Source organism: Alligator mississippiensis, chromosome 1 (genome assembly GCF_030867095.1).
Source record: "Alligator mississippiensis isolate rAllMis1 chromosome 1, rAllMis1, whole genome shotgun sequence".
Lineage (NCBI taxonomy): Eukaryota > Metazoa > Chordata > Crocodylia > Alligatoridae > Alligator > Alligator mississippiensis.
The window spans coordinates 95927857-95944301 of NC_081824.1; the positions used below are offsets into that span (position 1 = coordinate 95927857).

Consider the following 16445-nt stretch of genomic DNA (forward strand, 5'->3'; position numbering starts at 1 on the left):
AGCTGAGTCCCGCTAGGGGCAATCCACACTGTGCTGCGCTCCCCCCCGCACCTGCTGGCCTGGCCCCGGCCCCAACCTCAGCCCTGGCCCCAGCCAGTACACAGCTTCCAGCAGGGTTGTTCCTGGTGAGGCTGCAGCTGGCTGGATGCTGCTCTGCTCCCCTCACCTCCAGTGGGAGCCACTGGCTGAAGCTTCCTCCCAATCCAGAGCAACAGTGCAGAGGCAGGAGCAGGGGAGGAGCTTCCACTGGAGGCGAGGGGAGCAGAACAGCACCCAGCTGGCTGAGCTGGGAACATCCCCACCGGAAGCTACATGCGCTGGCTGGGGCACGAGCCATCAGGGCTGTTCTGCTCCCCTTGCCTCCAGGGTGCTCTTCCTCTGTTTCTGCCCCTGCTGTGTCACTTCAGAGGGGTGGGGGTAGAAGGGAACTTCAGCCAAGTGGCTCCCACTGCAGGCGAGGGGAGCAGAGCAACACTAGAAGCTGCATGCACTGGTTGGGGCCCGGGCCAGCAGGTGGGAGTGTGGCACAGGCTAGGCCACCCTGGCGGAAGCAGGTGCAGCTCAGCCCATGCAGAGCACCACAGGGACAGCCGTGAGCTGGATACAGCCCATGGGCTGTATTTTGTCTACCCCTGTTCTAGTTCAATGGCACTTTTAGATACAAAGCTATATAGTCTGATGCCTTTTATCATCATATCAAGTTAGTGTGTCAGGAGACATGACGTGTAAAACACAGCTTAATCCCAACAGAAACCAACAAAGGATTGAGATTACACTGCTTAACTTGCACTCATAGAGACAAAAATCACAGCTGGAATTTGTTGAACAATTTAGGAGTTCCCCACCCTTCTATCAGCACACTGAGTTAAGCCCATTTATCCTGGTCCAAAAAACTATCTGCTTTAACTCCGGTTGTTTTTCAACAGTCCTGCCTTCAGGTTTTGGTCCATACAAATGTTTCTGAAACAATTCAGATTGCTGGTAGAAAAATAAGATGAATACATATCACAGTCTTAAATGGCTCTAGCATTCCAGCAAAAGGATGTGCTTTTACCAAAATTACATCACATTATATAAAGCAAGTGGAAATAAATATGCATAGATGCCAAAGGACTCCAGAATGTTGAGTCCTACTAGCTAGATTCTTGGAAAAGATATTTCCTCACATCAGAAACAAGAAAGCCTAACATAAACCCATTATTCTGTAATAAAAAGCAACTGCTGCTTCCCTCCCAAGTGCAACAAAAATCTCATTTGAATTGCAAGGACAATTTTTAATTTATTAGTATATAGCTCAAAGCTCTAGCTACAAGCATGAGTAATGTGTGGGTGTATGTTTTTTCCAATGCCCATTAAAAAGTGAGGGCAGATGTGTACAAAAAAAAGCATGCATTTGTTTAGGTTTGTTATCTGCACATGGCTGGCATTCAAAAGTGTTTACAAATACTGTATTTTGGCACTTTATTTTAAACGCTACAAAAGTCTTGAAGTGGAAAAATGCAGTGAAGAGCTTGCAGATTTCCATTTTTCATACAGAACATCATGCCATTCCTCCTGTTCCTTGAATGACCACCACAGACTATGATGAATATGAAGTTGCGGATCAGGCAGGATCAGCTTTATCCAAACATTCCCATACAAACCATAATCAAAACTCTACCTAAAACTAATGTCAACCTTGACACAACATAGACCTAACACCCTAACCTGCCACAGGTAAAGCAGGAGAACCATGGCAGCCAACCTCCTGCTTCTACAAAGTGTTGTCAATATACACTCAAGAGGTCCTGGGTAGAAGGACACCCCCCCAGCTACAGAGGAAGACAACCCTCCACTCCCTCATCCTTACCAATCTGACCATGGGGTAAAATTCCTTCCTGACCCCAAAATAAGGCACTTGGTCTGATCCTGACTGGAAGGGCAAGAGCCCCTAGCCAGCAACCTCCAGCTTTGGTCCCAGCAGGAGCATTGCACCCTGCAGTCAAAGTCCCCAGCTTTGGCTGTAGCTAACTCCCAACCAAGGCTTAAAACCACCCTGACACATAGCAGAAAAAGGAGGGCATGGAGGCAGACAGTGCAATCTCCTCCTCCCAAAGCCCATTTCTAACCACCCCCCACTTCCAAGCCCCGCGCAAAGGGCAGGGGCAGAAATTGGTTGTTGCTACAACACAGCAAAACGGCTGAGCCTTGAAAGTGACCACCCCTGGGGCCATGACTTTGCCCCCGCATGCAGAGCACCCCCTACACTGCCACGGCAGGGAGGGGTTGCAGTATGTATCTCTCATACAGGCTGCCATTAGCCGGGTCCACACAGCTCAGCGTCGTCGTGTGACTCCAGAGCTGGCCGGGACCAGAGATCCAGAACCAGCTGGTTCCAGGGAGCCAGAAACAAGTGCCTCGGATCCAGCCCAAGCCCTAGAGGCAGCCGGGACGGCTGAGCCTGTCGGGTCCCCAGAGCCCACTGGGCCCACCCAGGTGGCACCAGGCAGTGCCACCAGTCACTGCAACCCCAGAGCCAGGCAGGACCAGGGAGCCAGATCCAGCTGGGGGGCCCTATGGCTAGAGTGGCCATCATAGAGGACAGTCCGGTTTTCTGCTACTCTGTCCCGTAGTGATGGTGAAACCCCAACACATAAAGGCGTCCGCTTTCGCATGAAGAGGACACCCAGACTGTCCTCTACGTAGCGGGGAGTGGAGAGTGGGTGTATGACCCTTGGGTGTGTGGCCAGGGCCCCCCGCTTGCAGCCTGCAGCCCTGTGCACGGGGCTGTAGGGCCGAGGCAGGGCAGGGGCGGGCAGAGCGGGGCTGCCCAGGCGGTGCCCGCTGCCCCGGCTCCTACCTTGGCGCGGCCGCCGGCAGCGGGCGCCCGGGAGCAGCAGCGGCGCCGCCCGCTGCGCACGTAGGTCACCTGCCTCCTGCTGCCGCGGACGGCGCCCAGGGCCGGCGGGGCTGGGCCGGGGGCTGGCGGCTGCGCCTCGGGGCGCCCCGAGGGCCGCAGGGCCAGCTGCAGGCCGAGGCAGAGCGCGGCCGAAAGCAGGCAGAGGCGGGCGACGGCGCCTTTCCGCAGCGGCTTCTCCGTGGCCATGTCGGGGGCCGCGTGCGGCCGGAGGGAGCGGGCGGCTCCGCCCCGCACGCCGCGCCCCGGCCGCAGCCTCTCCGGCCACGAGGAGTGGCGGGAAGGCGGGGGGCTCCCCCCGAGCACCCCGGGGGGCAGCGTCCCACAGCCCCCCCCGCTCCAGCAGGACTGGCCCCAACCCCCTCCACGGATGTCCGGGATCTGCCCTGCAAGGCACCAAGGGGCTCCCAGCTCTCCCTGGCGCCTCCGGGCCCCCCTCCGTAGTGGCACGCCCAGCCCGTTGCAGTGCGGGCACCTTTGGGAGGTGTGGGTGTGCAGCCCTGTCTTTCGCCACCTGCCGCGGCTCTGCCTGCACCCTCCCCGCACCTTTCTGCTTAGACACTCCTCTCCCACAGTCCTGGGGCCGCCTGCTCAGCCTCCTGGCCCTGGCCGCGCTCGGAGCGTACCTGCAAGGGGGCCAGGCTGGGAGGACCCCTGGGACTGTAGGGCCATGTTCCAGTCGTGGGTCTGCTCACATCTCTGGGCAGCGTCCGCAGCTCCTCAGACTCATTCAAGGGCCAGCGGGCACTGTCTGGTTTGCTCAGCTCAGTGCCTTGGTGCACTCATTTTAAACCTTTGACTTTCACTCCTGTATCTGTTTTCTTCTTCAGTTGTCCCCAGTGTGCATATTATGGTGGGCATCAGCCTAGGTTCCTAATGCACATCAAATACACCTGTCTGATATCTCTCTGCTGAACCAACTGCATGGTCGGGGTAGACATAGGCAAGCTTCCCCGTGCATCACATGGCTTTGGAATTCTATCCCAGCGGTTCTTAACCTGAGTGGCTCAAGATCCCTTCGAGTGCTCCCCGCTAGGGTGCTGCACAGTGTTAGTGCTGTTTGGCGAACAACTGTGATTCACAAAATCAATAGAGTTCAAGTAGGAAAACAATCGTGTTAGATACTGCCTCGTGCTGGGCTTTCTCAGTTCTTTACAACAGAAAAAATATCTTAGTATTTTTCCATGGTCAAAAAACAAGTGAAAATTAAGAGCTGGCATTTTTCCAGGGGTGCCTCAAGTCTAAAATGGCTGAAAACCATGGGCCTATCCGCATAGGATCTAGGATTTTGAAAAGGGTGCAGGTGATGTGGTATATCATGACATATAACACAGCACACATTTTTCTCCAGTTAAAAAGAAACTAGAAGCTTCACTAATAAGTAAGGGCCTAGAGCTATAGTATTCAATTTAAGATTGAAGCAAAAAAATGTTTATTGGAATGCTCATTAATTTACTATATCATGTATTATATATAAAAACACAACAAACTAGGCAAAAATAATCCAAAGATGTTGTTTCACTAGTCATGGAGTTATTCTAGTTAAACATGGGGGCATCTACAGGAAATGTTTACTGCAGAGCTGCCTAATTAGCTCCACAGTAAAGTCTCAGCATCTACATGTGCACTGCAGCCCTATTAGGCTGCAGAAAACTAATTATTTCAGCAGTAGGTTAGTACTTGTAAACACAAGTAGTATCCTATTATCCTATGCCAGCATCAACACATGTGGAGACACTGATGGGGCTAGCTGGGGCAAAAGGGTACTTTGGTGAGGTTAGCCCCACACCAGAGCACCCTTGTGCCTTAGCCAGCCCCCTCTGCATCACGTTAAGGCGGGACAGAGCAGCCCTGGGCTGGCAGGCTGACCCCCCAGGCCTCCTGCCAGCAGGGGCTGCTCCAACCTAGCTCAACGTGCTGCAGTCCTGGGCACACATGTAAATGTGGCGCCCAGAAATAATAAACTCCAGCATGATATGTGCCAGAGTTTATTGCACTGCATTAATTTCATGTGTGGATGCTCCCTGCATGTCTCTTTTTCCAAGTCAGAAAATAAAATCAAGCCTTCTTGCACATCTTAATAGTGCCTCCAATGTTTCATTGAAAGTTATTTCCATACTTAAGCTAATGTTCACCTGAGTTAATATTTATACACCTATGTTGCTGTTTTCAGCTAGAGTTAAAAAATAATCTGCAGGTGTGTGAAATGGGAGCTAAGTGACTAGGAGCAGTGAACAAACAGCAGCATTGCAGAAGCAGGCAAAGCTGGAATAGTGGAACTATTAAAGACCAGTTAAAGGAAAGAACATGGTTGACACCTGTGGAATGAAGAGTTTAGAAAGAATCAAGCAAATGTCATAGATTTCATAGATTTTTAGGGTCGGAAGGGACCTCAGTAGATCAGAGTCTGACCCCTTGCCCTGGGCAGGAAAGAACACTAGGATCAGGTGACCCCAGCCAGGTGCTTGTCCAGTCTCCTCTTAAAGACCTTCAAGGTAGGGGAGAGCACCACCTCCTTTGGACACCCATTCCAGGTTCTGGTCACCCTTACCGTAAAGAAATTCTTCCTAATGTCGAATCTAAATCTGCTCTCTGTCAGTTTGTGGCCGTTATTTCTAGTTACCCAAGGGACACTCTGGTAAACAGAGTATCTCCTATTCCTTGCTGCCTCCTTCTCCGCCCCCCCGGGATGAATTTATAGACGGCCACAAGATCACCTCTCAGGCTTCTCTTGTGGAGGCTGAGGACGGCCAAGTCCCTCAATCTCTCTCAGGCCCTCAGCCATACAAGTGGCCCTCCTCTGGACCCTCTCAAGGTTATCCACAGCCCTCTTGAAGTGCGGCACCCAAAACTGGATGCAGTACTCCAGCTGAAGCCTCACCAATGCCGCATAGAGGGGAAGTATCACCTCCTTAGATCTGCTTGTGATGCGCCTACTAATGCATGATAGAGTGCAGTTAACTTTACCTATCACTTTGTCACATTGACAACTCACGTTCATCTTGGAGTCGACTATGACTCCGAGATCCCTTTCCGCTGCTGTGCTGCTTAGAAAGTCATCCCCCAGCCTGTAAGTGTGTTGTTGATTCTATCTCCCTAGGTGCAGCACTTTGCACTTATCTTTGTTAAACTGCATCCTATTATTTTCTGCTCACTTTCCAACCTGCCCAAATCTGCCTGAATCCATTCCCTGCCCCCTAGTGTGTTTACTTTGCCCCATAATTTGGTGTTGTCTGCAAATTTGGACAGAGTGACTTGGATGAGGGGGCGTGGAGAGCACTGATGAAGATATTGAACAGCCCTGGTCCAAGGACCAAACCTTGAGGGACTCCACTGCCCACATCTCTCCAGGTCGATACTGACCCATCCACCACTACTCTCTGGGTGTGTCCCATAAGCCAATTTGCCACCCACCTGACTGTGTAATCATCTATGACACAGTTGCTTAGTTTATTTATAAGAATGGAATGAGACACTGTATCGAAGGCCTTTTTGAAATCCAAGTAAATTACATCTACTTGGATTCCTTTGTCTAAGCATTTGGTGACCTGATCATAAAAAGAAACGAGGTTAGTCAGGCAGGATCTACCTGCTATGAATTCATGCTGGTTGCCCTTCAGCATTATTTTTTCTGCTGGGCTCCCACAAAGGTGATCCTTAATAATTTTTTCAAAGGTTTTCCTGAGGATAGAGGTGAGACTAACTGGCCTCAAATTATAATGATCCATGAAGTCGATGGACCCTCTCACTGCCGCTGGAACAGAAAAGTTGCTGCCACTGCTAGGCAACTGACTTTAAACTTTGGATGGACCAGGAAGTAAAGGGGGATGCAAGTGTACCAGTGTACCTCCCCTGGATCTGCCTTTGTCCATTCATCTATCCCAACCATGCAACTGGTCCTCGTACTCCAGGACCAATCGTACTCCAGAGTCCTCGTACTCATGTTGTAGCTGTGATGGTCCAGGAATTATACGAGGGGCAAGCTACAACATCACTCCAGCACTACCTGGATCTGAGCAAAATCCCCTATTGTTCACACACCCACCAGCTGGACTGTTGCAGTATGTTTTTGTGATCTTTTTCTGAAGGGGACCAGCACCCCAACACCCTGGAGGGTGTCCCTGAAGAGGCAGGGTTAGCAGTTTGCAATGCCTGGCTCTGTTCTGCCTGCTATGCTCCTACCAGGGGCACAGCACCCAAAATGTGCTTTGCTCAAGATGCAATAATTCTGTGTTCCTTGTGTGGCACGTATCAGAGTGCCGAATGCCCCTGTGCTCCAGACTGTGTGTATCACAATGTGTATGAACAGCTTGAAAGTTTCTCCTTCCCTCCATGTATGTCATCATTAAGCCTTTTCATCAACAGCCAACAGTTGTACTTAATTTTTTCCCTTTAATGTTATATTTGAAATAAAAGCAAAATCCAAGAAGGAAGACTATGACTATTTTGTTGGAGTCTTGTACAAAGTCAGGATTGTCTTGAGGCAGAAGGAAAGTTTTAATAAATATTGTGTCATAATTGGTTTTTAAGACAGAGAGGAATGGAAATCAAAGGGGGGTGATCTTGTATCAGTCATTTCAACCATGTCTGGCAACTAGCCGTAGGTGTTAACTATTGAAATGAAAGAACGCTACCCAGGGATGCTGAAGTATGCTCGTTATAACCAGACCTATCTGAACAATACACTTGCTGGCTAAATAACAAAACCCCTTTTGTTTTGAAGCAATGGCAAAGCCACTCTAGAAGAAAAAAAACAGAATCATGTCAAAGAAGGGCAAAGAAAACATGAAAAATATGTACATTTTTATCAAGTCTGTGTCAGAGAGTAAATTCTGTGGAAAAAAATCTCTAGATGTGTCAGTTAAATCACTCTGCTTCCATCTGCCTCTTTTTCCCAGCATTGTGTATAAGAGATACCCCATGCTCTGGGGCACTAGAAGCAAGTGATGCCTTCAAGTGGCCTTGGGAGAAATTGCAGAGAGGAGCCAGCCAGATCCTCCAGCCAACAGGAGCAGCTGCAGAAGCTGTCAAGGCCTGGACCCCCTGACATCCACAAACAATTGTAGGCTGGACTCTATTTGCCCCATGCTGAATGGCTGTTTCCTCCAATCCTCCTCCACTATTCCTTCACCTCAGTTCCTACCCTTCTTACCCACTCACTGACATCACTTCACTTTTCTTTCCATTAACAAACCTGCATTTGTACAGGGCCAAGCATCAGGGGCAGAGCGAAGGGGATGCATTTGTTATTGGTCTTTATGCACTACTGTACTCAACATAATGAATAAGAGCTATATGCAATTGTCCACACTAGGTTTTTGTATACACCTGTGCCTGAGCTATGGGTTCCTTATAAAAGGGGATTTTCAACCTGGGAGTACCAGATCATTGTTGAAAAGGCCAGGCTTCTGACTTCCCTGCATTGCTTCGTGGAAAATGGTCCTAGCTAGATGGAAAGAGCATCCTGGGGTCTTCCTGGTATGATAAAAGTTGAAAACCACTGTGGAGAAAACATAGATGCTTTCAGTTCAGAGAGCCTTAGTCTTCCCTACTCATGAATATAAAGACATTAATATTTTAACTGGTACAAAGGGGAAAGGAGGGAACGAGCATTGTTCTGACTTCTCAATCTAATGTTGCTGAAAGAGAATATTCATAGGAGAGGCCTTTTCTGTTTTCAAGCAAGCAAGGAGTTCACTGCTTGCACAATGAAAACCGTGTACAGGTGAACAAGGGAAATGAGGCAGTGCTGGGGACTGAAGGCCCCCCAGGATCTTAAAGGGAATATAGAATATGGCAATTATAGCTCTTTGGTGAGCATTGGGGATGCTTTTGAACACTGGAATGCTGCATCATAAGTAGAAACTTCCTAGCTTAGGTTATGATAAACTATTTTGTTTTCTTCTTGCTCATATGACTGTTCCAGAGCTGCCAACAATTCTGGCCAATACAGCAGTGGGAGGTAGTTTTCTGAAACAGAACTGCTTTGCTCCCTGCTATTTTGCACTCCCTACTGCCTTTTCTTCAGACACAGCAGCAGCAACAACTGCTTCCAGCTTTGGCCTCTTTGGTCGCCTCTCATCTCTTCGCAGCAAAAGGCAGAGCTAGAGCTGGTTGCTGCCAAAAGGCTGTTTGAAGAGCGCTGCTGTGAGAAGGGGAGCCTGCATGAGGCAGAAAGATCACTTCTTGTTAGAAGCAGGTTAAAGTAGTTGGATGAATGAAAATCAGGGGGAAGAAATGGAAGGGCAGTCTGGTTTATTGCAGGGAAAAAATTAAAATGGGTAGAACTATGGCTTCTAAAGTGTCAAGAATAAAACTTTCAAGAAGAGCATTTGCTGATCTAGCAGGTTTGCTCTGCCAGTTTACAATGGCCGACCTTTTCCTCTTTTTTTAAGAGATCCATATTGTAAATCCTTGACTACCTGTATCTGATGAAACTCTCGAAAATAATGATCACACTCACAAAGACAGAGATACTTGCAGACAGCTGTACTCCTTGACTTGTTTTGGATATATAAATAAAGCACCTGCATGGAAGACTTAGGTTAAAAATATGCATTAGACTGAGAGTACAAAGTATAAATGACAAGGCTTATGATGTTGTGGACTCATCATCTTATCATGAGCTTTGCAATATTTAGTATATTTTAAAATCCCATTCCCATGGCAACAATCAGGTACTCAAATGTGAGAATCTATAGTTTCATTTAAATAAAAAGTTTGTAGCCCTCATGGTTGTGGGGAAAAATATTAAAAACATGAGTGCTAAGTTTCAAGAATCAGAAGGGGCAGGGGGTAATCTTGTGATGCTTAAACCTCAGGAAATGGAAATTTTCCTAGGACATTAAAAAAACAGTCTCTGGAAAAAGTAGGGAGGCTTGACTGAGTGAATAATATTTATAGGACTGTCAGTTCTGACCTTACCAGTGCAGATTTATTTGTTAGTTTATTATCAGTATACAAGTTAAATAGGAAGCTAAAGTACTTAAATCCGGCAATTATTTCTGTCATCCTTGGCAATAAATATTAAACACTGACCTTGTACTACAATAATGATACGTTTCAGGTCATCTCCTTCCTTTGAGTTTTGGTTAACTTCAGTCTTAAAGTATATTAAGTCTGAGGCAAGAAAGATAAATGTCAGAAGCTACCTTGATATATTTAATATTTTTTTCTAATATCTGAATAACATTATTACATTTTTCACACGTTAAAAAATCTTTGTTCCTACTTCTATTGGATATAGACATCTCTGTATCTTTAAAGCTAAAACCCTGGAAGTATAGAGAGATTGAAAGAGAGTTACAAAATAAGGACAGAAATACCAAACAGGAGCAAGGAGAATTCCCACCCAGACTAATGTGGAATCCAATGAGAATTCATAAACAACCCTAAAGCACTCTCCTCCTCTGTGTTTTCTCTTCACTTTAACAAGGAAATTATTGTATTAATTGCCTCCTCAAGAAGTCAATTGTAAGAAAACCTGAATGTGAACAGCAATGATTAAAAAGAAACCAGAGCCTAAAACATTCTAAGGCAATTTGCCAAAAGTGGAAGGACTGATGTACGTATGATGTACCTTCATTATTCTGGGAATGGAGACCATTGCCAGAAGGTAAGGAAAAAGGAGTTAGGACTTTTCTAACCCCTGCTCAGGCTAGGGAGAATAAGGCCTTCCTTCTCTGTTGCACCCAGAACAAGCTGGATGTAATGGAGAATCTGGGTCCATCACTAACAGTAAGCTAAATACTGCCTTTGAATATGTGTATGAAGCTTCCATTGACAATAAGTCCTGTGCTCATGTAAATAAATGTTAGAGTTTGGTCCTCATATTTAAGTTTCCTAGAAGATTCTTTTAAATAGTTTAAAACCCTGCAAATCTTCTTTCAATATAAAAACTGCATGTGAACTACCCCAGGTTATAACGAGCAAAGTTCTAAATCCACTCATCCTCTAATTGTGAATAAAATTAGTATTAAGAGGAGTTTAACACTTCCAGTGTTTCCATGTTACTTATAAAATGGATACAGTACTGTGTTGTATAACAGAATCTCTCATCAAGCTAGTTAGCTTTTCCATTATGAACATGCCAAACTTTAACAACTACAACCAGTTCCTGATAACACCTCTTCACAATTAATTCACAGCCCTCCTCCATTCCTCCAAGCAAGCTGTTTGCATGTCATGGTGTCTTTTGTCTGATACCATATTTTCAGGCATACCACATACACATTCTCTCAAAAATCAGCCCCCCAAAATAGTGGTACATATCTCAATTTTTTTCTACCCAGAATCACCCCACTTTGCTTCCTGCTATAAAACCAACTGCCCAGCAACAGCCGTGGTATTGCTATTCAGGCAGCGGGGGGAATCAATTAACATAATGGTTCATTGTTCTTTGTTCCACAGGTGTTAAGAATTGTTTCTCTTTTTTAGTGGTGCTAAAGTTGCACTAATCAAGCTAAACTTTCTTCTGGCAATTTTGCTGTCTGTTAGCTGCTCCTGGTCTCTCTCCTCCTATTTCACAGCTTTGCAGACATTTTAGCTGTTTTTAAAATCATAAATCCACCCCTGGAGATCAGTCTTCAGCAGCAGCTAGGGTTTCAGCTTGTAGTTAAACAGGAAAAGCAGGGTGAATAAGCTCTGTCCCTGATCTATATAGCCACAACTCTGGAAAAGTATTTTTTTCTTCATCTTGCCTTCCAAAAAATGGCATGTGTGTTTTATTTGGGGGCTTGTGGTATACAAGAAAATATAGTATTCTAGTCAACTTGTGTCTGCTTCTTCTTAGACCTGAGGAAGGGCATTTGATGCCCAAAACTTGTCCAACAGTTGTCCAACAGCCCTCCCAAGTACATAGCTTGCCCAATAAAAGATATTTAAAAAAAATCTTGTCTCATCCTAATTCAAAGAATAGTCTAGAACAGCTAATCTTTATAAAGAAGAGGTAACCAAGATTTGGCCTGCAGGCCAGTCACGGCCCATGGGATGCTAGGAAGCAGCCACCATAGCAACAAGGCCAGTAGAGTGGAGGGGAAGGAAAGGGAAGTGAGGTGGACAAGGTCATTTGAGCCATCACCACGGAGGGAAGGACCAGGCCCCCTGCAACTCAGGGCCCTAAGCATGTGCCTAGTTTGCCTATGTGGGTATCTTTTGTTTGCCACTGGGATACTTTCAAACAATGATAAAGGCAGAGGGCTCTCTCTGAAATATATCATTCATAGCTAGGTGAAACCAACTAGACTAGGGATTGGCAGCATTTTTGGGCAGTGCCAAAAACACCCGCAACCTTGACTTGTAAGACTTTGGCATGCTGGGGCAGATGGCAGGGGAGCTGTGAGGAGCCTGATCCTTGTTGTATTAGCACAGCTCTGGTCCCTTCCCTGCTATCTTCCCTGAGGCGTGTGCGCCAAACAAAATGCCTTCGAGTGCCATGATCTGGCACTTGTGCTGGGGGTTGCCTGCCCCTGAACTAGACACTGACTCTGAGAAGATAAAAATCCATGCACAAGACCAACATAAAAGCAAACAAAGCTTTGGGCTATGTGCCTTTAGGGAGACTGCCCAAGTTAAAGCAGAGCAAAGGCAAATCCTTGCCAATGAGCTTCCCACCACAGTTACTTTCTTAAGGACATAAAGCCCTTTTCTGTTGTTCTATCTAGTACCCTGTCAACATAGCTGAGTCCCCACCCTGAATTGCAGCCCTTGGCCTTGTATCAGATCAAAAATGGGTTGGCCTACAGCAAGTTAAAATGTTTGCTCACATTTCTCTGCAGGAGCATGGTCACAAAAACATGACTGAATCCTGTTGTAGAGTTTGACTTTGTACAAACAAAATGTTGTTCTGACCAAGTGATTACATGACTCTGATACATAAATATACCCTGTTCTACTCTATTTACCAAGCCCACCAGCCTTAAAATGAGTCATTTTGCAGAACTAGATGGTATAACACAACAAATGAAGCTTTTTTCTTTTTTTTACCTCCTCCCACATCCCAGGGAAATGCCATGAAAACTGGAACAATGTTAGTACATATGCATGAAAACAGAGTGGTACTGTGTCAAAACTTTCCCAAATTTAGAGCTCAAAAGGCTACCACAGTTACAAAATTTCAGTTTAGAAATGGTTAGATAAAGTGAAGCATACTGTGCCTCAAGCCAAGCAGGCCAGCTGTACCTGTCATTTTAACTTGAGTTGTGAGGAAATATAAGAACTTTGAGGTCAACAGGCATTTTATCTAATCATAATGTCATTTTGCTATAGCCCTAAGGCAGGTGGTAGAAAACATTTATAGCTCTACAGTGACTTGGTGATGATTGCCTTAGCTTTGGGCCTAGTCTTATTTCTATTCCTTAGGATTCCAGCTGGAATTCATGTGGCAAAATCTCATCTCATTTAAACAGCCTCTCCTCCCTCCCCCCTGCCACTGATATCCAAAGGGTTGAATGAATGCAAGTGAAATGAGAATATGGTCCCTGAAGTAATAGATTGTATCTATCTATGTGTTATAAGTCTGAGTGGTGAGGTCCTTCAAGTCATTCTACTGACACACAGTACCTCATTATAAACATGGTTTTTCCCTTCAGATAAAGGAAAAAGACAGAGGAAAACTGCAATGTTTCTATATTTCTTTTGCAGGAACACAAAGGACCAGAACCAGCTGATACGTGAACCCAGGAGACAGGAAATCTGCAATCAATTCTTCCAGGTCTGCCGCAAGCAATAACCCCACTGAAGAAACTGAAGGACACAAGATTCCCAAGACTGTGCAGCTGTATACATATTAAAATATGCTGAGAGAAAGGAAAGCATATATTATACATGCATTTTTGTGATGTGGGCTAGAGAAACTCCTGCAGCAGATGAGGTGCCTTACTATAGGCATACAGGCTAGAGACAGACATTCAAAAAGCCTGAGTGTGAATTGATTAAATCTTTGCAGGTTAGTCTAACCTGGCTAAGCTAAATCAGATTTGTAACTGGACAGATATCCCAGAAATGCAGGGACATGCCTGCAGTGACTCAGGCTAGCAGCCAGAGGGCGCTAGATCAGCCCTTCCTTCCCTTCCACAGTATTATGCTGAGGGGGGCTGTGGCCAGACCCTGGCAGGATGCTTTGAGTAGCCCAGCAGAGAATTGATAACAGTGTTTATCACCCAATTAAAAAACAACAGCAGGACATTACTAGCTACTTGTTGATTCTACCTGTTGAATCTGCCAGTTGATTCATCACCTTGTGGCCTGCTAGCTAATACACAGACACCTCCACAGCAAGGCAGAGGGGAGGGGGGAATTCCTGCTTAGCAGGGAGTGGTGGGGAGGAGGGGAGAAGTTGCAGCCAGGGAGCAGGGTGGAGAGGCCAGCCCTGCTGTGGAATAGAGAGCCCTGCCCAGTCCATAGAGCATGCCAGGAAGCTGTGGGTGTCTGGTTTATCTTAAACCAGCAAGGGGTCTGGGACAGACATTGCATAAACCAGTTTGAGCCAAATCAGTTAAGTCTGATACTACATTCAACCAGGTTTATCTCAAACCATTCTCAAACTGGTTTATGTGCACTGAACATCTGTTCTGTTATAGGTTTAAAACAGTTTCTGATCATTTAAACCAGTTTATGTGTAATGTCTGTCCCTAGCCACAAGGTTAAAGGTACTAGTCTTATTTTCTTGCTCTAAGTTATACTGAAAGTCAGTAGCAGAGCTTGGACTGGAAAAAGCAGGTCTATCCAGATTCCAACCTCTGTATATAGTGCACTAGACAGCAGCAGAACAGAGCAACCAAAAAAGTTAGAAATCAAAATAAGGTGAAAACCTCTGTCAGTATAGTAATTGTGCATTTATCGGTGTGTGAAGTGTCAGGCCCTATTAAGGTATGAACAGGGCCACTAGGTCAGTGAATGAAGCACAATCATTACTCTATACTATGATTTACATCCCATTTAAAACCCAAAGAGAAAATAAATTTCCATTATCTTTCAGATTCTAGAAGTAAATTGGCTGCATCAGTCTATTTTTCATACACCGTTGTTGAGAAATATGAGTCTGTGGATGACAAGGCTAAAGCTTAACTGAACTGATCATTAAAACCACTTCTAAATTCTCTACTTGTAGGTTTGAAGATAATGATTGAAAGAGATTTTTTTTCATGCAGTCTCTATTAGCACTTTTTGCTTTAGTAGGATATTTCAGTAGCTTAACAAAAGATTGATCCCAGTGCTCAGTAGCTGTATATGAGAGAAATAAAGAGGAGCTCTCATTCTCCTCTAAATATAGAACATCAAGAGCACATTCAAGTATCTCAGGATAGATTGTATGTTCTGAAACTCATGGAACAGAAGAATTTTTTTATAATGAATGATCTGAAGATGGAATCAGAGACCAAGATTTACCTCTGAGCTGTGTGCGCACACACACAAAGGTACACAAATGTTAACTGCCATTATAATAGGAAATAAAACAATAAAGTTCTTCAGTAATAGGTTCTCTGCAGCTTCTCTCTATCCCTCAGGTATTAATTTATTCATTGTACTTTGATTATTGCGGTCTCAACAACTACTATTGCCGCCAGCAGCCAAATTTCACTCTCAGCAATAAACAGAAATGGTTTTATGCCTTCCTCTAAAACATGTCATTATTCAAACAGGTAGCAATATGTTCCCCTAACAAAAATATTGATAATGCTGGAGAAAAAAAAGTCTAGCTGTGGGTGGATGTTGCTTCTTTTTTCTAAAAAAGATTCCAGTTTACAATATAAAAAATAAGCTATGATGGTTCATATGTAATGCACATACTTGCAATTACATGGTCATATTTCTCAATAAATTAGTGTTGCCAGCATATTTCCTTTGTGTCTTAATTGTGGCACCATTTGGCAATCCAACTATGTTAAGAGTTTTCTGGAGTTTCTAATACAAACTCCAACTTTTGGTAAATTTTAAATTTTAACTTGGTACACTTAGCTTTAGGCTAGTTGCAATTTTCTCACATCTACCACTGCTAATGGAAAACATAGGGCCAATCTCACAGGCAGTGTTGAACTACAAAGACTACAAACAGATGTTGCATTTGTCCTGGGATAAACTATTTTATCCCAGAGCAAAGTGCAGCTGTTCAGACTTCCATAGCTGAGATTGTAATGTGCATCTGAAGAGTTATCCTGGGATTGCATTGCTGAATCAATGGCAGAAAAGTGGTAGTGGATTCAGCTGCTTGCTAAATCTTGATTAGAAAGGTGATGTGTGTACATACTGATCCTGGGATATTTCTGTTCTGGAACTTGTCCAGGGACAAATGCAATCTCTCTTCCTAGCCTATGACTAAAACCAAATATCTTAAATTTAAAAATGAAACTGAACAACTTATTAATTTATAAGGCTATAAAAAGGTCAAAACACTAAGCTCTTCAAAGAATCACCTGCCTGAGTGGAAATTACTTTTTCTAAGTTACATAAGATTTAGAAAACTAAATATTTAATGGGTTTTACATTTTGCAGTACTTGTGCCAGTGTATTTATACAATGGATGGTAATAGCTATGAAGTAATCTAACAGA

At 45.0% G+C, this 16445-nt stretch overlaps 1 protein-coding gene across 1 annotated transcript in view; it reads right to left on the bottom strand.

Annotated features, from left to right (window-relative positions):
* Positions 1–3253, bottom strand: part of METTL24 (methyltransferase like 24) — a 96845-nt gene extending 93592 nt beyond the window's left edge. The window contains exon 1 of the mRNA XM_019499881.2: positions 2840–3253. Coding sequence (XP_019355426.2) covers positions 2840–3085 — 246 coding nt within the window. The 5' untranslated portion in view covers positions 3086–3253. The remainder of the gene's footprint in view (positions 1–2839) is intronic.
* Between the last annotated feature and the right edge of the window lie 13192 nt (positions 3254–16445).